The sequence below is a fragment of the Rattus rattus genome, chromosome 2, assembly GCF_011064425.1.
Source record: "Rattus rattus isolate New Zealand chromosome 2, Rrattus_CSIRO_v1, whole genome shotgun sequence".
NCBI classification, from domain to species: Eukaryota; Metazoa; Chordata; class Mammalia; order Rodentia; family Muridae; genus Rattus; species Rattus rattus.
In genome coordinates, this window is record NC_046155.1 from 90,487,301 (window position 1) to 90,512,259 (window position 24,959).

The 24,959-nt window shown below is 47.8% G+C and overlaps 1 protein-coding gene across 3 annotated transcripts in view; it reads left to right on the forward strand.

Annotated features, from left to right (window-relative positions):
* Positions 1-24,959, forward strand: part of Irag1 (inositol 1,4,5-triphosphate receptor associated 1) — a 113,863-nt gene that overhangs the window by 15,864 nt on the left and 73,040 nt on the right. Inside the window, exon 2 of one of the 3 annotated variants that reach the window (XM_032892901.1) lies at positions 20,646-20,794. In XM_032892901.1, coding sequence (XP_032748792.1) covers positions 20,735-20,794 — 60 coding nt within the window. In that variant the 5' untranslated portion in view covers positions 20,646-20,734. Of the gene's footprint in view, positions 1-20,455; positions 20,795-24,959 lie in introns of those variants that run through there. The other 2 variants (XM_032892900.1, XM_032892902.1) reach the window with 2 other exon arrangements.

The following is a 24,959-nucleotide window of genomic DNA, read 5'->3' on the forward strand; positions in this document are numbered from 1 at the left end:
AAGCTATTTCTCTCTTCACTTTTCTCCTTCCAAACCCTCCCATATATCCTTCCTTGCTCTCTTTTAAACCCATGGCCTCTTTTTCATTGTTGTCATATATATGTGTATATATACATGTATATGTATATATATATTCCTAGATACATAACTACAATCTGTAATATACGATATGATGTGTACATTTTCAGGGCTGACCATTCGGTATTGGATAACTATAGGTGTTTTCTTCCCTGGAGACTCTCCCCCATTCTCAGCATTCCTTAGTTGCCTGGTCATCTTTCCCCTCTCCACTTAGAGATGTCTATTGCTGCCATCCTTGTTTATGTTTAGGCGGCCATGTTGGTCAACCTTTAGAGGTGTAGCTTCTGACATTCCTAGGAGACACAGTCCCACAGCAAACTCCCTATTTCTCTGATTCTTGTAATCTTCCCATCCCTCTTCTGCAATGTTCCAAGAGCTTTAGGTAGGAGTTGTTTTGTACTGTGGGGCTGGGCTCTATAACTCTACATTTTGATTGGCTGTGGTTTTCTGTAATGGTCTCTGTCTGTTGCAAAGAGAAGCTCCCTTGATGAGGGTTGAGGACCACACTGACCTGTGGGTACGAGGACAACTATGTACAATGTGGTTAGGGAGGATGCTTGGTCAGTGAAGGGGTGGTTGTAGGTTCTCTCCTCCAAGATCCATGACGGTGTCACTAGCACTTGGCTGGGTTTCCAGTACCAGGCATGATTTTCCTCTTGTCCAGTGGGTCGATATTATGTTATTGTTGTTGTTGTTGTTGTTGTTGTTGTTGTTGTTCTGAGTTCTATTTCCTTGGTGGTTGAGCATCTTTGATTTTTAATGTTTTTGCAGATGGTCAAAATGGATGCTTTAAAAAATGTGTGCTGGGAATCCAGACTCAGATATTCATGCTCACACAGCAAGCACTTTTTATCCACTGAGTCATCTCTCAAGCTCTAAGTCTTAGTTGCTCATTTGTACATATTCTTTAGAGAGATGATTATTCAAAAGTTTCACCCATTTAAAAATTGTGTTCTTTTTATTATTGAGAAATAATAACACTCCATGCCAAATACCCTTTTTGAAAATATTTTTCCTATTAGGTAGAGTCTCTTCCTTGTCTCTTAACTCCCTCTCCATTCCCCGATACCATGTGAGGACACAGTAGAAACAGAGCTGCCTGTAGGCCAGGAGGCATCATTAGGACCAAACCAGACAGAGTTTGATGTTGGACTCCCAGCCCTATGGTGTAAGGAGATAAATGCCTGTTATTTTAAGATCACACACACACACACACACACACACATGCACACACGCACACACACACACGCGTGCACACACACATCTTTAAAACACATATGCATACACCATACAAATAAAATTAATCTTAAAAGTATGTAATCTTGAATAGATATAAAATTTGGGACTGGAAAGATAGTTCAGTGGCAAAGAATGCTTGCTACTCTTACAGAAGACTAGACAGAATTTGGCTGTTTCTAGCACCCACATTGGGTAGCTCATAACGGCCTATAGGTACAGCTCCAGGGAATTCAGCACTCTTTTCTGGCCTATGGGGGCACACACACAACACACACCCACACCCACACCCACCCACACACAAAATGAACCTTTTATAAAACTGGGCATGTGTGTGTGTTGTGTAGTATGTTATAGTGTGTGTGTGTGTGTGTGTGTGTAGTGTGCATGCCATACACCTAAGAAGAGGGTGTTGAGTGTCTTCCTCCATCACTCTGTCTTATTCCTTGAGACAGGGCCTCCATGTTGCTTTTCAAGCCCAGTGACATCCTTGTCTCCACCCTTCAGGGCTTTGGTTACAGGTGTGATCTGCCTTAAAACAAACAAATGAACAACAGCAACAAAATGAGTGTGTGTGTGTGTGTGTGTGTGTGTGTGTGACTCACTCCACACTCAGATAAATGCTTACTTAGCCAACACATTTACCCAACTCAGATATTCATGTTTACACAGCAAACACTTTTAACCAATTGAGCCGCATCCCAAGCCCTAAAAATTATTTTAAAAAAGAAGAAGAAAAGGGATGGGCAACATGGCTAAGTGCGTAACATGGGAGAGAACAGATCCCACAAAGCTGTCCTTTGACCTTATGGGCAACATGGCTAAGTGAAAACATGGGAGAGTACAGATCCCACAAAAGTTGTCCTTTGACCTTCACAACAAGCCCTCCCCACTTTAACAACAAAAACAACAAACTTTAAAAATTAAAAATAAAAAAGAAAGCAAAGGCCATCCCAAATCCTGTTGTATAAAGAGCATGATGGCACACAACATACATGTGCATGGAGTCCTTCTCTGCATGAACTTGAAAAGTCCCGAATTACAAAATCCCCCTCCTGCTTTGCTTCCGTTAGAGTGCGGGGTCTAGTTGGGGTTATCTAACTGTTAGCTGTTCTCTGCTCTGTGACACTTTCAATGATCTTGCTTCATCTGAGTCTGGAAATTCCCCTGGGGCCCAGAGCCATTCCCTTGCAGCTCGGGGGTCTCCCTTGCCCTTGCTTCCTTTGTCAGCTGTTAACTTTCAATTCTCTGAGCCTCTGAGTATTTTCATTGCTGTCTGGTTGCAAGCCCTTTTAGGAAGCAGGCAGTTACAAATCACTCACAGGCCAATCCATAAAGGTGAGCACAAGCTTCAGGAGGACTGAGTCCCCGGATAATCAAGGAGCTGCAGGCTTAGGATGTGGGTCCATGGGGAGAGGAGGAGGAGGAAGAGGGGACATTGCTTCTGAGCAATGAACCACCTGAGCCTGGATGATGAAGAATGGATGTTGGTTTTTGTCCATGTGTAGCTTCTCATCAGGCCTCTGGGAAGAGCTGTGTGTTCAGGGTTCTCTGTACTTGTGGGTTTTTGTTTTTGTTTTGTTTGCTCTGTTTTTTTTTTTTTTTTTTTTTTTTTTTTAGCATCTTCTACTGATCTGTTTCAGAGCTACAGTGTGTTCCTTAAGCCACAGAAAGAGCCACAGGAGAAGGTTGTCATACTTGATGGGAAGGGCTGTGATATGGCGACCACAGTACAGCAAGGTCTCTGTCATACTGTCTGTTGTCAGGCCTTATGTCACCAGGAGATAGGGGTGTCAGGCCTCTGGCCAGCACTTGAGGAAGCTAAAAGTCTAAAAGTCATTGTATGGAATCTGAAAAGCCAAACCCCGGGGGGGTTGAGGGGGGTTGCTGGCCAAGGTGGCAGTATGATTTCATACCAGGCTTGCAAATGAATGGTTGATCATCTTGCTTTGAAAAATTCTAGTTCTCTTCCCTCAAAGTTTGCTCAGAAAATGTGAGCACATGGCTGACTGAAGCGAAACCAAATGTCAATATGCAGAGGAAACTACAAGCACTGGCCAGGTCGTTTATTGAAAATGAGTAACCCAAATTGGCCATTGTCAGGACGAGAGGGGTGACTGTAACAGGCCAGCCATCCATGTGTGTCCTCTTGGGTGCTAGGTAGTCATTAACTTTTGCAAGGCAATCTCCTGAAGGAGGGTTTCCTTTCCTGTAGACCAGAGAAAGTAGCCCCTAGCCAAGGCCCGGGTGCTGAACTGGGTTGTGGGAAACAGTGAGCTGTGGAGACTGAGTCAGCAGAAGGGAGAGGCATCCTCTCAACAGAGGCTGCTGAGAACCCTTGATTCACAAATGTTCTTTTTAAGATTCCCATTTATCACTGATTCCCTCAGCCTCATCCTCAGGAAAACTCAACCCATTTTCCCATAAGGGCTCTCCGAAGGTGTGTGCTCAAAGTGTATTGGAAAGGATTCCTTTCAGGACAACATTTGCTGAGCCTTAATTACGCCTTAGGGGTCAGAGATACTCAGGTGAGAAACACTGAGTTTGGAGGAACACACAAGAGTCTGCCAGGACAACCCTGGAATTGTTAGCCACGTGGAGAGCATCACTCTGAAAACAAACTATGTAACTATGTTACAAACTTTGTAACTGTGTTGGAACAAGGTTGACTAACTTTTCTCCAAAAAAAATTGTAAATACAAAATTTGTTTTGTTTTGTTTTTGAGTTAGATAATGTGTGTCTGAGCTAGTCAACTGTCCTTGTGGGAGGGAAGCCTACCCAATTATGTAAACGGATGTGGCTGTATCCCAATGCCCCTTGCTTATTGGGACAATCATGTTCGACACACAGCGGTAGTTTCTTCAACTCTGCTAGAGGAGTGCTTGTAATAATATGGGAACAACAATAACAAAAGCTACCACCCAGTAGCTGCTTTATGCTAGATCCAATGGTAGGCACACTACGTTTGATTTGCATATATTTACATACATACCTTCATAATGATTTAAGAGGACTTTGAAATTCAAGAGCAAAAGTCAAAAGTCAAGAGCTAGGAAGGGTGACGTTTATATTCACAACTAAATGATACCGTAAGTAAATAGCACAGCAGACTAGAAAAGGAATCCGCCTTCCACAGGTCATCAAGGGCAAATGTCCCCTGATATGTGAGAGTTCCCAGGTCTGTAAGCCTGGGCAGACCTAATAAACCCTGCCAACACCAGTGACTTTCCAGGTCTGGGGTACTTGGGACCCACCCTGATGGCCTACCTTTCTTTCTCAGGATGGTCCCCTGCAGGACCTCATGATTGTCCCATCTATCCCTGGCTGCAGCTTCCTGTCTAGGGCTCTTGTAACTCAGGCTTTTATAAGAGGCAGGGAATGCCCTGTGAAAATGGCCCAGCTTAACTCTGGGATTGAACTCCTTGTTGTTTACCTAACAGTTAACTGAGGTTGAGCTCTTGCAAGGATAACAAGTGGTGGTGTGGATATGGAACAATGTGGATCTGGTTGTTAAAGACAAAACCTTTTCCGTGATGAATTGCTGAAGGCTTGGCCAAATGGACTGCCTCTGTCCCTGTGTCTATGGCTTGGGTGGTGGTTATTGTTGAGGTTCAAGCTGCAGACACTCTGTTTGGAACAGTTCCAGAAGCCTCACTATGGGCTACTGAACAGAACCCTGGGCTTGGGCCTGTTTATGTCACATGCCTAGCAGTTATGCCGTTTCAGGCAGGCATGTGGAAGGTGATCAAGTCCAGTCCTTCCTCTGGAATGGAAGGGTCATGGGGGTATTCTTACAGACTAGCTCAGGATAAACCTATTGGCCATAGACCTGCTTTTCCAGCCAGGACTCTCAGGCAAGTAGCAGAGCAGAGAGGTGAGGTAAGAGTCTGGTGTCTAGAAGACCCCTGCACACCCCGATTTATAAAGCCACACTGTTTGCATGAGGTGTAGCTCATTATTGTCAGTGCCCAAAAGCCAACACAAGACAGGGAAAAAAGAGAAAGCATTGTTTCTCAAAACAGGAAATGCCAGAGATAGCAACCTCAGCTCATCAGGATGTCGGAGGCTAGCCCTGGGGACGTGTTTCTCCTTGACTCTCAGCTGTGCACTTTTCCACATTGCCTTCATCCTTAAACAAGTTCATCATCTCAGCAAGGATTCAGGCTTACTCTCTCACATTATCAGTCTACAGTTAAGAGCAGAACCTCCCAGGATGCCCAGCAAAGGCTTAATATGCTGTGTGACTAGCATCTGTGATGCCATTTTTTATTTATAAAATGGAGATACAGTCCCTTGCTGCATAGCTTCTATCTGTGCAGGATCAGTGTGACATCTGAGGATGAGATTTGGTGCCTCAAAAAGAGACTATGGGTGCTGAGTGATGGCTGGAACTGTGCCACATTCTCACAGAAGCTTCCAGAAAGTGAGCTGTCTGTCCTGGGTTGGACTGGGGAATGACACACAAGTGCAGGAAACAGAAGTTACTGTGCAGCCAGTGGAGATACCCACAGGTGCTTCCTCAGGCCAAGTAGACAGAGCATCCAGGAGAGGTCAGGAAAGGCTTCTGGGAGGGCACATCCCCCAAAGACTCACGGTGAAGCCCCAGGGTCTAGGTCAGTGCTTGGTGCCTGGGAGGGTTGCTCCCAACATTCCTTGCTGAGGGAATGGATGACTCAGACACCCGTCATAGACAGCATCTCCAAACCAGGTCCCAACCACAGATCCCTATGGGTACTTTCCAGAATGAAATTGGAAGGAAGGTAAAGAAGGAGAGGGAAGGAGCGAAAGAGAAGCATGCTGGGAATTGGGCAGTTTGGGAGGGTTATGGGAGGTACTGAGTTGAGAGCTTGTTTTAGTCTGATACAAAGTTTTGAAGAAAAGGCTCTTGCTACTGGTTTTCTGGGTTGACATTTTTTTCAGATCTTATATGGACAGAATCCCTTTCTCCCCATCCTCATTCCTGTCCCTAGGAATGCTCGTCTTCAGGTGCAGATGTCCAAGCTCTGTGGACATGCTGTTGTTGGCTTTGATCCAGACACACACGCTGGCTTCTGAGGGTCTGTGTGTGCAGTGCAGCCAGAACTTAGCTGGCAAATGGGTATGTTGTGTCTATTCCTCTGCCTCTAACAGAGACAAGTGTTCCCAAAGGCCTACCTCACAGGAATGAACGACTCCAGGCACCAAGCGAGAAAGACTTGCAAGTGCCAGTCTGTCCCCATATTGGAGAAAGGAGCTGAGGCTTGGGTTTTAAGGCTTTTTCTACCTTGCATACCCTATGGCTGCCCTCTGTTGAGAAGGAAGTCCCAGGAGTGGCAGGGCAGTGGACACTGGCTTCTGCCTCCTCTGAGAACACACCTCCATTTTCATGGGTGCTGTGGCTAGCTCCCCGCTAGGGGCACTGTAGAGACCAGTGGGGTGTTTAGAGGCCTTCTGCAGGTGGAGGCCAAAACTTCAGGTCCCATTGCTAAGTCTGTCCTAAAAGTCGGTTTGCAGAGCACTCCTGGGTGGAAGGACAGGGAAGTGAAAACCTGCGCTTTGAGAGGGTGCCATGATGGAATTCTCTGGGGGGAAGTTTGCACACACATATGGCAGGAAAACCAGGATATGTGGTTGAACTAGCTGTTTTTCTCATGCCAAATACCTGCCAAGAAGCCATTCGAGGAGGAAGGCTTCCCACACACCCCAGCTTTGAGGATGGCGGTCTATCATGGCAGGAAGTCATGGCAGCAGGAGGGTGAGGCAGCTGGCACATGGTGTCACATTCAGAAGAGTGAGCAGGGAGCTGGGCTGCCCATGTAACCTCCAAGCGAGAGCCCCTGACACCCACTTCCTTCAGTGAGGTCCTCCTCCTTCAAGGCTCCCCAACACTCTGAATGACACCGACGGCTGGGAGAGGAGTGTCCAGACATGTGAGCCTGTGGAGGACATTTCCCTTTCAAGCTAGTGAAAAGGAGAACTCAGACGCTAACCTGGGGAAGCCCTCTGGGAATGGGGTGGACACGGCCACACCCCGGAATGTACAGCAACCCAACTGGTATATGCTCACATCTCTCCTGGAAGATGAAACACAGGGTTAGGTCCTCCTCACTTGTGTGGGGAACTCCAAAAGCCATGGTAAGGTCGCCAGTCCTGGAGGGGTCACAGATCCCAAGGTACCCTCAGACCCAGGACTCAGACTTTTAACATCTGTTTTGTGGAGTGTGTGACACTTTTTTTTTCCTTTACTCAGTCATTCGGCTCCTCAAAAACCCCTCAGAGGTGAATTTCATGCTGACCCTTAGGTTTAGGCCTCACTGTCTAAACGTGACTCTGAAATGAAATGTAGTCGAGGAAGAGGAAGAGAGGATGGGGAGGAAAGGCAGGGGGCAAAGGTGTGTTAGTTGCTGTTTTTGTCACTGACATCAAATACCTGACAGGAAGCAACCTGAGGAAGAAATGATTTATTTTGCAGGGACAATCCATCATGGAGGAGGGTGGGGGTGAGAAATGGGAGGTAAGGGGGTGGAGAATGTAGTGGTGTTGCTGCTTAGGCTGAGGTGGGAGGTGGGGGAGATGTGAGAGGCGTGGGAGGCTAGGGACAGGAAGCAGAGACCAGAGAGGAAGCCAGATAGGGCCATAAAGCTCAAGGCCCACCCTCCAGAGATCAATCCACTTCCTTTAGCCAGGCCACACCTCTCTGCTGGTCCGCAGCCTTCCACAATAGCAATGCCAGTTTAGAGACCAAGTATTTGAGCACAGAGGTCTGTGGTAGACATCTTTACATTCAAACTGTCTCAAAAGAGGACCCAGGCTGTCAGCGTTATCCTTAGTTGAGTTAAGAAGCGCGTGTTTCCGTGCACCCCTTACTTGAACATTTCCTGTCATTGATGCCTATGGCAGTTGTGAGAAGTGGCCAAGTCGTCTTTATCAGCCTCAGTATGAAGCCTGAGAAGTTCATTCTTTGTCAGGTTCTCTGAGCTTCGAGGCAGAGCTATGAGGGAGCCAAGTTTATTTCCCACTAAGATACCCATTGCTCTCTCTGTGACGTGCTGTGTGACTGCCATTGCTGCTGGGCTGTGTATGAAGTGATGACGTTTCTAGGCGTATGGTCATTAGCTTGAGAGATACTTCACTGATGCAAGCCCCGGATGTCATGAAGAAATGAGGCCATACATGGCAACCATATCTAGGCACGGACAGCAAGGAGCTACCCCAGGGACCACACAACCCTGGGGACAGAACTCTATGTGCCCCCATGCTGGGGCACCGCCAACCTTTTGGAAGGACGAGGCTCTGCTTTGCTCACCGGCCTTCCTGAGGGTGCTCATGCTGGCACGGCTGATGAGAATGAATTAGATCAATTTGTACGTAAGGCCCAGAGGAACATACTTAAGGGCATAAATCAGGGGTGGCAACTGGTAGCTGCAGTCTGAGTCCCCAGAGAAGCGTGTTTGGTCCTTGTGGTATTTCTATACTTTTTTTTCTTTTTGCTATTAGCTTTAACGTTTCTAAATCAGGTGATTTTATTTTTAGCACTAGAGTCTTGGCTTTTCTTGGAAACTGGAACTGCTTGCCAACAAAAGATAATATCTCTTCCTGGCCCCCAAACTGAATAGTAGCCACCCTGGTTAAGTGACTGCTGCACTCTCTGCCACCACAGACCCTATCAATCCACAGAGGAGGCTCTGCCATTCATCTTACTTGCCTGACCCCAGAAGGAGGAGTGTGTACTATCTTTTCATGCACCCAATTTTCTCAGAAGCTGCTTCTCAACTAAAGCAAAGCCTTCTTGTTAGGTGTCACAGATTGGCTGTTGTTGATTCACTCAACAAACACAGAGAGTGGCTCTTCTGTGCTTGTCCCTGTACTGGACGGCATTGAGATATGAACGTTTATGTCTTTGTAATGAATATTTATAAGGATATTCATTCACCATGAAAGTATGAATGAGACAAGCTCTTGCTACTGAGGCATTTAGATTCTAGCTGAGCTGGGACCCATGCAAAGCTCTCTGGGAGAGGTCACAGTGGAACCGTGAGCATGTCCCCTGAAATACAAAAGGGTTCCTGCAGATGGGACCGAACAGAGAATCGCAAATGGGGAGATCCCCTGGGTCACCTGCAGGGACAGATATAACATCAGAGCCACTGGAGTCCTTACATTAGGGAGGACAAAGTCAGAGAAGGAAATGCACACGAGGAGGCCAAGGTTAGATGCCTGCTTCCTTGCAGGCTGGGAACAAGGAGAAGGAGTTGCCCCAGGAGGTGGGGGCCGCAAGGCAGCCCCAGCAGAGGTGAGGAGATGGCTTCATTCCCTTGAGCATCCAGGAATAACACAGCTCTGCTAACACTCAGTAGCTATTTATTTATTCTGAAATTTTGCTATTTTTGTTTTATGTGAGTGTGGGTTTGTTGTCTGTCTACTTGCATTCTTGATGTTCACAGAGGCCAGAAGAGGGTGTCAGATCTCCTACCCTTGGAGTTACAGATGGTTGTGGGTGCTGGGGGTTGTATCCAGGTCCTCTGAAAAGTAGCCAGTGCTCCTAACTGATGAGCCATTTCCCAGCCCTTGCCCAACATCAGGATTTTAGCCCACTGCAAGGGAAGTTGGCTTTCAATATGAGCATTGTAAGATTAAATACATTTGTATTGTCTTACATCACCAAGTTAGCAGGGATTGGCTGTAACAGCAGTAAGAAAAAAAAAAAAACAGGAAAGGAATCACTTTTCTTGTGGTAAAGAGAAGGAGGGCGTGTTTGAATTGGGTTTTGAAGGACAAGTAGGAGGTCTTCAGGGATCGAAAGTAGCTCAGGCATAGGGGGGAAGAGGTCACCAAAGGTTATTAAAAGTGCAGTGAGTATCCCCAGAGTGGCTCTTTGTTGGACACTGTGGTCCGAGCATACAGCCTCTGTGTTACTTCTGGGAGGACTTGAGTAAAGGCAATTGGAAGGCTCATAGCCAGGGCGATAGTGTTCTGTGTGCACCTGACAGGAATGAAAGCCAGGTTTGCCCAGCTTCAGAGTGTACAGCAAACACGCACAGCCAGCACTCTGGGAGAAGAGTTGACCCCCATGGTGGCACTCACTCAGCTCTCCCTGCAGATGCTCTATTACTGCTAAGTGGATGTCACTAATGACAGCCGAGACGAGGTGGACGATGGCACGTCACTGTCGACAGTTCCCACTGCAGAAGCTTCTGAAGAGCACAGGTCCTCGTGAGACCTAACAAGATTCCAAGAGAGTGGCCGAGGATTGACGTCCTTCAGTTTTAGCTAACGTATTCAGTTGTAAGTCTATGTGACTGTATCTGTACTCTGTGTGTGTGTGTGTGTGTGTGTGTGTGTGTGTGTGTGTGTGTGCGTGCGCACACACGAGTGCAGGCAGAGGCCAGAGGTCAACCTCTACTGTTGTTCCTCGATAACTTGCTTTGAGACGGGGTCTCTCGTTGGAACTTGGGGCTTGCCTGTTAGGTTAGGCTGGAAAACGTAAGATTTGGCCCTTGTGAGCCAGGTGATCAGTCCCTGAAACCTGCCACAGAAGCTTGTCTAAAGCACAAGGTGGAAGGCTCAGCCAGGTTTAATAATTCTCAGATTCACCTACCTGGACAACGCAAAACCAATCTCAGAGCCTGAGTCTGGTCCCGACCTTCCATTTATTTATTCTGAGCATCCCTTGGGGACCCTATTCTTTATGGGGTCTCTTGGAGCTTGGCATACCACGTGGTCCTTGACTCCATCGATGACTCACGTCACCCTGGCATGGGTTACTAGGGAAGTATTTCTGGGCAGCCAGGCACAAAGGGCAAGATTTATTTCTGCTTGGAGCCAAACAGGAGGTTCAGATACTTTCCTGCCATTGCCGGTGCCTTTGAACTGCCTCGGATTGAGCAATCACACATATTTCCAAGAAGGAAAAAAACCAGTTTTCAAGCAGACTTATTTTTTAAAAAAAGAACTGCTGAAGTGAACAAGCTGGAGAGGAAACCTGGGGAGATGTTTTGGCTTATTTCCTGTCATGACGGGGAGGGGAAGTGGGGGGAGGGACAGGGAGGTCTGGCCCTAGCCTGAGCATTCTTCAGAGACTGAGGGATATTGAGCATGGATAACCAGGGCTGGCCCAAGCCTCCCTGTGCTCCAGTGGCTTGTGCACCAAGGACTTCCTAAGTACCAGGCAAGGGGGAATGTGGCATTGGTCCTGATGGGTGTGCACGTAATGGTGCTTTGCTCTTGTACATGGTGCTGTGCCCTCTTACATGGTGCTGTGCTCTCTTACATGGTGCTGTGCCCTCTTACATGGTGCCGTGCCCTCTTACATGGTGCCCTGACCTCTTACATGGTGCTGTGCTCTCTTACATGGTGCTGTGCCCTCTTACATGGTGCCGTGTGCCCTCTTACATGGTGCCCTGCCCTCTTACATGGTGCTGTGCCCTCTTACATGGTGCTGTGCTCTCTTACATGGTGCCGTGCCCTCTTACATGGTGCTGTGCCCTCTTACATGGTGCCGTGCTCTCTTACATGGTGCCGTGCTCTCTTACATGGTGCCGTGCCCTCTTACATGGTGCTGTGCTCTCTTACATGGTGCTGTGCTCTCTTACATGGTGCCGTGCCCTCTTACATGGTGCTGTGCCCTCTTACATGGTGCCGTGCTCTCTTACATGGTGCCGTGCCCTCTTACATGGTGCCGTGCCCTCTTACATGGTGCCCTGACCTCTTACATGGTTCTGTGCCCTCTTACATGGTGCTGTGCCCTCTTACATGGTGCTGTGCCCTCTTACATGGTGCTGTGCCCTCTTACATGGTGCCGTGCCCTCTTACATGGTGCTGTGCCCTCTTACATGGTGCCGTGCCCTCTTACATGGTGCTGTGCCTCTTACATGGTGCTGTGCCCTCTTACATGGTGCCGTGCCCTCTTACATGGTGCTGTGCCCTCTTACATGGTGCTGTGCCCTCTTACATGGTGCCCTGCCCTCTTACATGGTGCCCTGCCCTCTTACATGGTGCTGTGCCCTCTTACATGGTGCCCTGCCCTCTTACATGGTGCTGTGCTCTCTTACATGGTGCTGTGCCCTCTTACATGGTGCTGTGCTCTCTTACATGGTGCCCTGCCCTCTTACATGGTGCTGTGCTCTCTTACATGGTGCTGTGCCCTCTTACATGGTGCCCTGCCCTCTTACATGGTGCCCTGCCCTCTTACATGGTGCTGTGCCCTCTTACATGGTGCCGTGCCCTCTTACATGGTGCCCTGACCTGCTCTCTTACATGGTGCCCTGCCCTCTTACATGGTGCTGTGCCCTCTTACATGGTGCCGTGCCCTCTTACATGGTGCTGTGCTCTTTACATGGTGCTGTGCCCTCTTACATGGTGCCCTGCTCTCTTACATGGTGCCCTGCCCTCTTACATGGTGCCCTGCCCTCTTACATGGTGCCCTGCCCTCTTACATGGTTCCGTGCCCTCTTACATGGTGCTGTGTCCTCTTACATGGTGCCGTGCCCTCTTACATGGTGCTGTGCCCTCTTACATGGTGCCCTGCCCTCTTACATGGTGCTGTGCCCTCTTTCGTGGTACTGTGTCCTCTTACATGGTGCCATGTCCTCTTACATGGTGCTGTGCCCTCTTACATGGTGCCCTGCCCTCTTACATGGTGCCGTGCCCTCTTACATGGTGCTGTGCCCTCTTACATGGTGCTGTGCTCTCTTACATGGTGCTGTGCCCTCTTACATGGTGGTGTCCCCTTGTACACGGTGGTGTGCCTTGGTTTGTAGGTGGTTGCCCACTGTAGCAAACAAGTACCTGGGCTGCTGCAGGGACACACTGAGTCCTTCTCAGGGCAGCCCCAGGTTTGGGCACTGAAGTGACTGGGCTGTCCAGATCATAGGATGTCACAGCCTCCAGAGGATGTGCCTGAGCATGGTCTATTTTGACACACACTCACCTCTTTGGGAATCTCTTCCTTAGAGTTCTGTCTGGGAAACAGGCCCAAGACTTCAGGCTATGGGCTGCTCACCTTCCAAGAGAATCGGGGAGCAGGACCCTCTGGAACACCCCAGCCTCAGCACTCTCACTGTCTTCCTCTCACCCCATCATCCTGGGGAAGGAGGGTTGCTTTGACTTGAGTCTGTATCCCCCTTTTCCTCTCCTCCCATGTACTTGTATAATCACATTTAATCACAAAACCCACAAGGAAAGTGGTCGCCATGTGTGGTCACCGTGAGAACAACAGAGAATAAACATCCGAGAACTTAGGAAATTTGCTCAGCCACCCTGAATAGTTCTGCTTTTCTTAACTCTCTTCCCAGTTTGTACCACATATTGATAAATCATACTTGTTACTTATCTGTGGTTTTGATACAGCCTTTATACAATCACCGTTCTTCCCTGCTGTGTCTAGCTACAGAAGCAAATGCTTAAGTTCCTTGATTTAACTCCGAAGGTTTTTCTTTGTGGGATTGAAGATCAAAGCTGGAGTTCCATGCTAGCCAAGAGCTCTGCCACCAAACCTATACATTTCTATATGTTTAATTTCAAGACAGGGTTTCACTAAGTTGCCCGGGTGGACCTGGAGTGATATATCTTTTGTTTTTGGAGCCCTTACCATTCTGTCTGAGGCTGACAAGGCAGAGCCAAGCCTCTGCCTCCTCCTTTTCCCACTCCCTCACATGAGTGAGGAAGAATAACTTGGGAGAGATAACTCAATGGCACTTCTGTTTTGGGGAACTTTCTCACTCCTTACACATCCAACAAACATGCTGGTCCCAGACTACCCTGGTGTGGCCTGACCCACTCTGAGCAGGGCTGGCTCACTAGAGACACCACAGGAATGGCTGGTGTGTCCAGAGAAAATTTGGCCCCAGGACGGTGCCGCAGATAAGGGCATATCTCAGGAATCTGGTATGGAGAAGCCATCTGAGTGCACAGCCAGGCCAATGCCTTCTAACCATTCCCATTCCCATTCTACGTTCTCCATCCATCCTTACTCCCTGTTCTTCCCAGCAACTCAAATATGCTTTCAGGGAAGAGTCTGGGAGCCCATTGTCAGACAGATGGTGTAAGTGTTCATCCATGTATCCCTCTGTCCAGACAACCCAGGTATGAGTGTGGCCAGTCACTGTGGAAAGCCTTCTCTTGCAGCTGGGGGGGGGGAGTCATCTGTCGCTTGTGCACGGAAACCTTTGGAACTCACCATCCCCACAGAGGTGGCAGAAATAACTGGGACTTTGAACTAGGCAGAGTCAGGACTAATAGTATAGGGCTAATGGAGACCTGGGCCCGACTCCAGCACAGACCCAAAGTTAGCCATGGCATAGGCTGGGACTGATGACATCACAGACTCAGTAACGTGTTTGCTGACCGCCTTTCAGACTTTCTCCTGAAGCCACTGGCTGTCTACCAGTAGAAGTGTAGACATTGCCAGCGGTCATAGACCTCACAGTTCCTGTCATGTCTAATGCTCATTTAGTGTATACAGGGAAGAAGCCCCGGTTACGCAAAGCTCTGTACAATTCTGAACCACTGGGATAAACAACAAAATTTTGGCACTTTGTTCAGGTTTTGGTGACTGTAGCTGGGAGAACTCAGATGGCTATTCAGAGCAGGCATGGAAAATTCCAGAAAGCATGTTATGTCTGCATGTGGCAGGAGTTTACTACTCTAACTCTAATACCAGTCCTAAAAGGTACATAAGGTCATCTTCTTTTTACAAATGAGAAAAGAGGAGGCCAAGGTATACTAACCCAGCAAGGTACAGCTAGGAGAGTTGCAACTGTATCTGCTGAGCTCTTGCAACTGTATCTGCTGGGCTCTTGGGCATGCAGGAGGTACACTCAGTCCACTCAGGGTACAAGACATAGATCTGCACTTGGCTAGGCCAGAGAGTTTCTGCCCAGTACCTCAGGCTCATCTTAGTCACCTGAGGACATTCTCTGAGGCCACCCAGGGTGAGGACAGGAAAGAGGATCCTTTCTTTTGTGAGTGACACCAGAGTAGAAGGGGGACTAAAGGCTCTGCTCTCACTCTGGCTTGTCTTTTGCCCTCAGCCAGCCTCACTCATCCCCCAGGAGCAAGGGGTCATGGTCCTTTTCTGAAGCTGACCTTCCATAGATGTGGCCTTGGTCAAATTTCTCCCCTGCTCTCAGCTTCAGCTCCCCATCTGTAAAAGTGGGAACAGGAAGCAGCCTCCTGCCTCTCTGAATTTGTAGAGGGACTGAGAGAGATGTGTGTACAGTTACTCCAAGCAGTCTCCTGCCTCAACCCTTTGTCCAGAGAGAAGCTAGGCTGGATATTAATAGCAACCTAATCACACTCACATTCTTTGAGTGCTAAATGAAAGCAAAAATCCCAGGCTGGAAGAACAGAACCCTCCCTTCTGAGAAGCCTGAGTCACCCCTGTTTAGGTTCATGAAGCTTGCTTAACCCCTTGCTTCCCACAGAACCTCTCAGCTCTTCTAGATTAAAAGAGCTAGTTGGAGTCACACAGCATGCAAGCCATGCTCCTGGGACACTGTGGCTTCAAGGGAGGAGTTTGATCCTTTCTGCACAGGTCACAAGGCTCTGAGAGAGGCCAGCAGGCTTGGCCCCACAGGGAGCTGCAGAGTCAGGCAGATATACTGGGCTTGCCTGCCACTGCAATTCCTAGGTGATGTCTTCAGGCCACTGTCATCTGCCAAATGGGACAAATCGTGTTACCAGTGTTAGAACATCCATTGCCACCTGCCAGGGAGGCTGAAAACACCGGAGAGGATTTCCATAAACACCGTTCCTGTCTCCCCTGACTCCTGAAGGAGGCCTGGTGCTTGCAGGCCGATGGGACCTACCAGGTGGGACGAATTTCCCATATCTACTCTAGATACTTCCGGTTACCAGGCAGTGAGCACAGGAAGCCCCTAATGGCTGCTGGGAATAGAATAAATTGTGGCCTCTATTTCCAGAGCCCTCCTGCCTTCCCCCACTTCTGTCCCCTGACAGCCCACAGGGTTCTAAGGCAGAACCTTATGGGGCAGAACCTATGCTTTTGACCTTCATGCGAGGCTTCCTGGAATGAACAGTTCAATGACAAGTGTCTGGACAGTTGTGTGACTAGAAGAGTAAGAAGTGAGTCCAATGAGTGGGCCGCTGCCTCTCACAGCAAACGAGCACATCGTTACACGACATACCAGGGACAGGAAACCTCAAGCTTGGACCTTGTCTGGGCAAGTACACGTGTGGGCAAGCTCACACTTGGAGATCAGAGGACAACCTCAAATGTCATTTAATCTTCTACCTCATTTGTGCTACATACACCAGGCAAGGTGGCCTATCAGCGTCTTGAATTTTCCTGTCTTCTCCCCCTGTCTTTCCTAAGAAGCAACGGGATCACAGATACCTGCTGTCATATCCACTATTATGTAGACTCTGGAGATTTGAACTCAGGTCCTCATGCTTGTGCGACAAGCACTTTACTATTGAGCCATCTCCCAAAGCTGGGCCCCTCCCTTTACCCTCATGAGACACCTTTGGCTTGGCAACCAAAGGTTCAGTGTTACTTCCTCTCCCTGCCTCTGGGAGGTTATTCCCCAGTTCTCCCTCCTGGAGCGGGGTGGGGCTCACATGAGGCTTTTCGGCTGTCCCCTAGGTAAGAGACAAGATGATGTCTTTGGACTCAGACTTATTAGCTGCACGGCCTTGCTGATTGTTTCTCTGCCTTGGTGCTTTATTATATTAAATGAAAGTAATACAACCTACAGAAAATGGCTGGGGTACAGCTAGGTCAGGGGAGAAGGACGACTTCAGAAAAGCTTCATGAGCCCCTGCTCCTGGGGTATGAGTGTGAGGCTGGCATTTGCTTAGCGTGTTCAAAGCCTTGGGTTCAATTCCCAGCATTGCATGAAAGCAAAACTAAATAAATAAACACCCTGTCCTGTAGGGATTAAGCATGAGCACGTGACCATACACAGTCGTGTTGGATACCCAGTAGGGAAACTTGACATGTGGATGTCAAAGGCATTTCATTTTGCTTTCTTTCATGAAGCAAGTAAAACATCTAAGGATGGTTTAGGGACCCTTAGCCTCTTCACTTACACAAATTATCCCAGCAGAGGCTCTTGGGTAGTTTACCCTGTGTACAAAGGTAACGGAACCCTGTCTTGTTTGTTTCTCTCCTCTGTGCCTCAGTTTTCTTCCCTGTAAGATGGACCAGGTTCTATTTAACTATTGTTAAGAGGCCAGATGAATAGAATCCAAAGAGCTAATTGGTTCTTGGCGTGACTCACATAACCTGACCTGGCTGGAGAAGCTTTAGGAAATATTTGGAAGTGGATTGAAAGGGAGGCAGAGAGGCAAGCATGACTCAGTGTTCTCTCCTTTTATGGGCTGGCACTCCAGACCATGGCTTCCTGGAGGCTGTATTCCAAACCATGCTGTGATGGATATGAGGTCTACACGCCTGTTAGTCCCCACAGACCCCCCAGATGTCACCCCGGGGACTGGACTGGGTCTGTAACCTTGCTATTTTAAGCAGCAAGCTTATAATAATGGGTGGGAAAGCACACGGAACCTGAGTAGCATGGGGATGGCCCACAGCAGGCCTGCAGGGGTTCGCATAGAGCCTCAGGGCTCCATCTTGTTCACCTGTGAGACTGCAGCCAGCCTCCATTTTGTCTTCCCCACCATGGAGTGTATGACCTCATTCTTGACACTTGGTTTCTGGCTGGCCTGGGACTGGCAGAGGTCTGTCTTCAAGAGAGGGAAGAGGAGAGTTAGGGACGGGGGTGTTTCTGGTATGGCTTTATAATCCTAGTACCTCTGAATGGACCCTGGGCTGGGAGGTCCTTTTGGCTGGTTGTGTCTAGATAGAATCTGGGACTTCAGAGTAGGAAAAAGCCATGGTCGGCATTCCTGTGACCCCTGGAGCCAGCCAATATTGAAAGTCTCCAGCAACAGCAAACTCTTGACATTGAAGTTGTGGTCTGTTTCATCTTTAACTGGCTCTGGCCACTAGAAGGTTCCTTTGTCTTCTCACTCGGCCATACACCTGTTCTCTGGAGACCTCGGGGACACATGACTACCTTTTAGATATCTAAGAAGAGATTGCTTTTCCCTTGCAGTTTCTCTGGCCCAGGCTAAAGTCTTATGCTCTTTTTGTAAAAAATATTTATTTATTTATTATATACAAGTACACTGTAACTGTCTTCATGCACACCAGAAGAAAGCATCAGATCTTATTACAGATGGTTGTGAGCCACCGTGTGGTTGCTGGGATTTGAACTCAGGACCTCTAAGAGAGCAGTCAGTGCTCTTAACCACTGAGTCATTTCTTCAGGCCAATTTTGAGCTCTTAAACACAAATTCGTGCCTCGTAGAATTTTCTTTTTCTTTTCTGAACATGGTCTTGCTTGTCTGAATCCTTAGTACACAGTATGCTCTGTGTAAATTAAGACCTAAACAGAAAGTGGAATAGCTGTCTCTTGGACTTTGGAAACTATTCCTATTAAGATAGGTTGACTTGCAGGGATGAGTCAGTGACGTGACCTGAGAAGGAGAGCCAACTCGTTTCCCTTGATTCCTCCCATTACATGCGGTCCCCTCAGCACTCCTGATGTCATTGCTGCTCATGCTGGCATCTAAGTAAAGACAATGAAATTATTCCAACAGCTCATCTTTTAGGGAAACTTGATGTTCAGTTCCTTCATCCAGTAGCCTTTGAGGATGAAAGACGCCGTGATCCTGGCCTCATAGCTTTTAGTCTCTAGAGTCAGGATAACTCTGTTTGGAGCCAAGCCCAGCATGGCTTCTTCTCCGCCAGCTCATTTACTGTGCTCAGCCCTGAGGCGATTCTGCAAATAGATAAGTTCCATTCTTATTTCTGTATTATGACTCAGCTCAAACTCCCCTCATAATGTAGAGCCATCCCTAAAACCACATCTCATGCACTCAGCCTGCATAGTTAGGGAGTCTTGCTTGAGGTCTCCTAACTCCACATTCTGAGGTGTTTACATCAACCACGTTCTCAATTGCTTTCCGATACTGGACTCAGGACCCCATGAGGGACAAAAACTACACCCCTCTCTCTTTGTGTCACAGCATAGGCACAGGCCTGTAAAAAGATTGTTTGTGGAGAAAGAATGACTGATTCAGCCAGGTGTGGAGGCACATTCCTGGAATCCTAGCACTTGGAAGATGAAGAAAGGGGTTAGCCTCGGCTATGAGTTTGAAGCCAACATGTCAAACTCTCAAAGATATGTCAAACTCTGTCTTAAATCAGAAAGAAAGAAAGAAAGAAAGAAAGAAAGAAAGAAGGAAAGAAAGGAAGGAAGGAAGGAAGAAAGGAAGAAGGAAAGAAAGAAAGAAAGGAAGGAAGGAAGGAAGGAAGGAAGGAAGGAAAGAAGGAAGAGAATTCAGTGCATGAATACTGTAGTTGAGATGAGATTTTCAAGATGACCAGCAGGCGTCACCCCAAATGCTTCAACTCTGCTTTGGGTACCTATTAGAATAAATGCAAAAGCCAAGATGGCACCCCCCCTTTAACAGCTCCTGGTCTAAATGTCTCCAACTCTTTAGAAACAAAGCAACCACCATTTTAAATGGATATTTTGAATCTTCATAGCAAATCAGACACCTTCCCTGTCTTAGAGGTCCGGGGGCTGCAGTGTGCTGCGGCTAATGCCAGGTATCAACCTGGATTGCAGCACTCTGGTTTAGAGAATGTTCCAGACCCTCTCTGTGGAGCAGAGAGGGATGTCATGGGAAACAGCAGACATTCCTAGGGGATCTATCACTCAGCAGACTCTCACCTAGGACCTGTGACACAGTGCTCACTCAGTTAATGGCATTGCCCTTTGTTCTCCCCCTAGGGAGGAGGCAGGCCACAGGAACGGCTGTATAGGCCTCCAATCAGGAAGACCTGGGTACAAACAGTTTTCTCTGTGACTTAAGACAAATGGCTTCCAACCTGAGAGGCTCTTCCTTCAGCTGTAGAATGGGACTATTGATGCCTACCTACATCCAAGGTCATCACAGGGAGTCAATTTGGTAATGGAAGTCATGCAGCCAGTCGGAGCTCAATAGATGGTATCCGATCTCAATGAACTGTCCACCCTTAGCTATAGCTTTGAGGAGCTGACATGTTTCTCTTCTGGAATAGCTATGTTTACTGTAAGGACCAACTTAGATGCAAAAGGTCACCTCTGCCCATGTAAACAAAGCCAGAGAACAGGAGGCAGTGCAATTCCCAATGCCTGCTCCCAGCCTTGCCTCGTCCGACCTCTGGTGTTGATGCAAAACCAAACAGCTGATTTGTGGCTCTTGGATCCTGGAAAGGGAACCCAGCTTGGAACAGGGACGGGAAGGAGTTTGACTTGTCCTTTTGGCATCTCCTCAGCCTGCGGAGCCCAAGCCTCTTGGAGCATCTTTGGGGTTGTCACAGCAGAGGTTCCAGGCACGCACAGCCACTCCAACCAGGCGGCTGCCATGCCCCACATTCCTGAGGATGAGGAGCCCCCCGGAGAGCCACAGGCAGCCCATACCCAAGTAAGTGCCCCTTCCTGCCCATGGCTAGCCTGGGTGGGGGCCAAGCTAAGTATTCTGGGCTGAGGCCACAGCTTTCAAACTGGCACAGTGGGTAGCCAGTGTAGGCTGCAGTGGGTGCCTGGGGAAGATGTGTGGCTTTCACTCTGAAGAATATGCTATCCTGAGTTTATTTAGGTGGCCAGGGTCCCGTGAATCCTGAGTATGAAACCATCTAGAGAGTAAATGACTGTGACAAGTCAAATCATCTTGGCCCAAAAATGCTCCCTCCTACATTTGAGAAAGATATAGCAGGCAACCAAAAGTTCATAGGAAAGGGTTTCAGTAAAAAATGATGATAAAATAAAAATGAATTTCAAAATGTTCAGTAAGAGTACCCTCAATGAGGCCAGCATGGTGGCCTGTAGTCCCAACCTCGGGAAACTGAGGTAGCAGATTGTAATGAGTTCCAGACTAGCTTAGGCTACAGACTGAGACCCTATCTCAAAGAAAAACAAAACCCCAGACAAATAACAGCAAAGAAGGTATCATTGAGCCTTTGTTTTGCAAATAAGATTCAGTAATTTTTGGCTTTATATGTATCATAAAGAATAGATTATGTTAATTCTCAAGTTGAACCAAGAGTCAAACATTTTGCTGTTGGTATATTATTTGTTTTATCTTTGTAGTGTATGCATGTGTGTTCTTGTACATGGAAGCCAGAGGTTGATGTTGCTTTCTTCTTCTCCACTTTACTTTTTTGAGGCAGGGTCTCTCACTGAGCCTGGAACGCATCAATTTAATAAGACTGGCTGGCCAGAAATTCCTTGGGGTCTCCCTGGCTGTTTCTCACATTATCCCTGTCCTTTTCTGTGTGGGTGCTAAAGGAGACAAACTCAAGTTCTCATGGTTGCACAATAGGGGCTTTCTGATTGGACCATCTCTCCAGCCTGTTTATTTTTTTTTTTTCTGTCAACCAAACAATGTGATCACGCAATCTCACATTCTTTACATCTTGTTTTATAGCAACACCACCAGGAGAATGTTTAAAGTGTAAGGCTATACCCATTTCCCCAAGTACTGAAGTCATTCCCTTCTGACGAACCCATCTTTCCATCACAATCATATTTTCTTTATCTGGTCACTGGCCCAGCTCCATCCGATCCTCTCAGATGAAAGGCCTTGCTCATGAAGGTCACCAGCATTATTTACTTTGACTTGAACTTTACAGTTGGTTTGCACTGAACTTGTGCTGTCCTCTTGCATCCGACCATGGTCCCACACTGACCAGCGCCAGATGAAACAGGCTTGCTAAGCAAGAGAAGAGCGTGTGAATGAGCACCATTTTTTACCAGATGGGCAGATTCCTAGTGAACGTTTTCATACCGTGATGGCATTGACTTTCTGACATATTGAACAGTGAGGACTAAGCAATCATTTAGAAATGAATAGTTCCTCGTATCTTCACATTCCAGGTCCATGAGTTTGAGGTGTGACCTTGGCAGCTCAGGGGTGGGAAAATGTCTTTTACTTGAACATCTAAAAATGAGCTACACTCCCATCTCCATCTGCAGACCACAGTTCAAGGTTCTAGGGAAAGCTCCACGACCATCCTGGGGCGTCTTGAGCCATAGTGGGTGCTGATCATCAGCACCCCTCAAGGCAGCTGACAGCTGGGGCCACGGGAGAAGGAAAAGGGGGGTCACAGCAGAAGGCAGACACTGGTGAGCGGATTCAAGGGTGGCTGTTCCATCCATCTTTCTTTAACTCTGTCACTTCTGTGTTCTTCCCTGACCCTTATGGTACCCTTACTAACAATGGAACTACACTAAACTCACATTCTCATGCAAAACCAGGATCCCAAATCTTGGGCAATTTCCTCAGTTGACCCAAAAATGAATATGGGTTTTTGTGACCACCACGGCCAGCAAAATAATCATCTATGGGAGGCAAGACGATAGTTCAATTGAACATGACTAAGTAGCCATGTTGGTTCAAACTTTGGAGTCTGACTTGGAGTGGTTTATTCTAGGCATATTTAAGCACAGGACAATTTGGTGAAAACGTCCCTAGTGATAATTAACTCAATCCTGTGTGTACAATCAAGCACAAATGAAACTAAATAAAGTTCAGATGTGACTATATCAAAACTCTTTGTAAAGTCCATGTGACACCATCCACTAAATGGGTTCTATAGATTGAGAAAAACAAGCTTTTGATAAGGGTCTATGGGGAGATTCCAGTGTGGTCTTGGTCATGCATAAAGCCCAAAGACTATTAACCACATCTTCTCCCAGCCTCGTGTTTAGGTAACAGGTCATACCTCCTTTCTTTAGAAAGAACAACCCTGTGTGTTTGACATTCCAGGTTCTCTGTCTGTGAGCACTGAGACATTTGTGCCTCTTACAAATAAAAGCACTCCTAAAGCTAGCATAATAAAAGATTAGCCAGGATACAGTCTCATCCCTAGATGAAGAACAATTGGAGTCCTATTCTTCCTACGTCTTTAGCTCTCAGCATTTAAGAGAAGATGCTGCTCTTGTAGAGGACCTGAGTCCAGTTCCTAGTACCCACCCAGACATCTGTTAGCTGCTTGTAAGTCCAGCTCTATGAGGGCCAGGGCCTGGGTGAAGCTCCTTAGAGGTACAGCATTGGGAGGAACCCATGAGCTAGCTGTAGAGTCAATGGTAAGACCCTTGAGTGGTCAGTAGGAGCCCCGAATGCCAGTTCCCCACAAGCTATGCCTACCTGTAAGCTGGAGCCAGAACTAATATTTACAGAATAATGAGGGGGCTCTGATGGTCTCTGAAGGCTTTTCAGGTGTGGTTCCGTCTCTAGACTTGTAAGAATCTGAAGCTATTCTGAAAGGTTTTGCAACTTGCAATAGCTGAGACAGCAATGAACCTGGAGGAGGAGGATGCTTGAGGGACTCAAGCCAACTGGGATCCAGGAGACCCAGGTCCCTCAGAGAAGAGAGAACAGGGTTTAAGACTATGATCTCTGTGTTCTGACAACATTGGCCTCCCAGCCCCTCTGCATCCTCATCCAGAAACCTGGAAGCCAAGTCTGTTAGATTTCTCATTCCTGTGATTCCCTGTATGCTACTTTGAACAAGCGTTAGCTGTTGCCACTTCTGTTCAGCCTGCTCGCTCAGCCCTGAGGCAGTTTAGACCCTTACACAGAGGTTCAAGATCCATATGAGATTCTCATTCTTTTACTTTCTGGTCTTGCTACCAGGCTCTGGGCCTCTCTGAGTTCTCCGGAAGCCAGTTAGGCATGGTTAGTAAAGAGCCTCTGCCCACACTGGGCTCCTGAGGCAGCACAGCCACAGGGGAGCTTCAGATCTCCCAAGCTAGCTGGAGCCTCCAGGGGCAGAAGCCTGACTCCCTGGGAGTACAGAAGTCAGGCAGCAGGAAAGCAAGGCTGGCCAGGGTTCAGCCGGAAGTCCCCGTTCTGTGTAAATTCCCACTCTGTAAAACAGGCAAGGAACAGAGCATCCTTCCAAGTTTATAGCTCCCTGGGGTCCAGCCCTAGTTTTGAATACTCTGGTCCCAAGCCTCCGTTTCCCACCACTAGCCTGAGTGCTAGCTGAGTCCTCACATCAAAACCCCTGAAGAGGGAGAGATAGATTGTTCTCTTCACTGCAGCTGCTAATTGGAAGCTGTAATCCATCCCTACAGTGAAGCAAAGGCTTCTGGCAATGACCCTGCAGTAAGTTCTTGGCAGCATGCATTCTCTGGGGCCCGGGCCCAGGCAAGGACACAGGGACTATACTCAAGGTGCTGACTGAATTGAAGCTGTTGGGACACATGCCTGGAACCTTTAGGGACCACAGAATGACAGGCTGTCGACTGGAAGGGTCCTAGATCACTATGTCTTAGTTTGCTTTTTGTTACTGTGATAAATATCATGACAAAATGTAGCCTGGGGAAGAAAGGGTTTATTTTATGTTTCACTTCCAAGTATCAGTACATTACTGAGGGGAGTCAGGCAGGGGCCTGGAGCAGAAAGCATGGAGGATGCATACTGGTCTGTCCCTTCTTCACTGTGCAGCCGCAGACCCCAGATGCAATGTGACCAAATCATCAGTGGTTTCCTGAGCTGTCACCAGAAACTACTTCAGCAGCTGACTCATTGGGACAGCATGCATCCGGTCATACTTGGCACACTTGGGGTGTAGGGGCCCAAT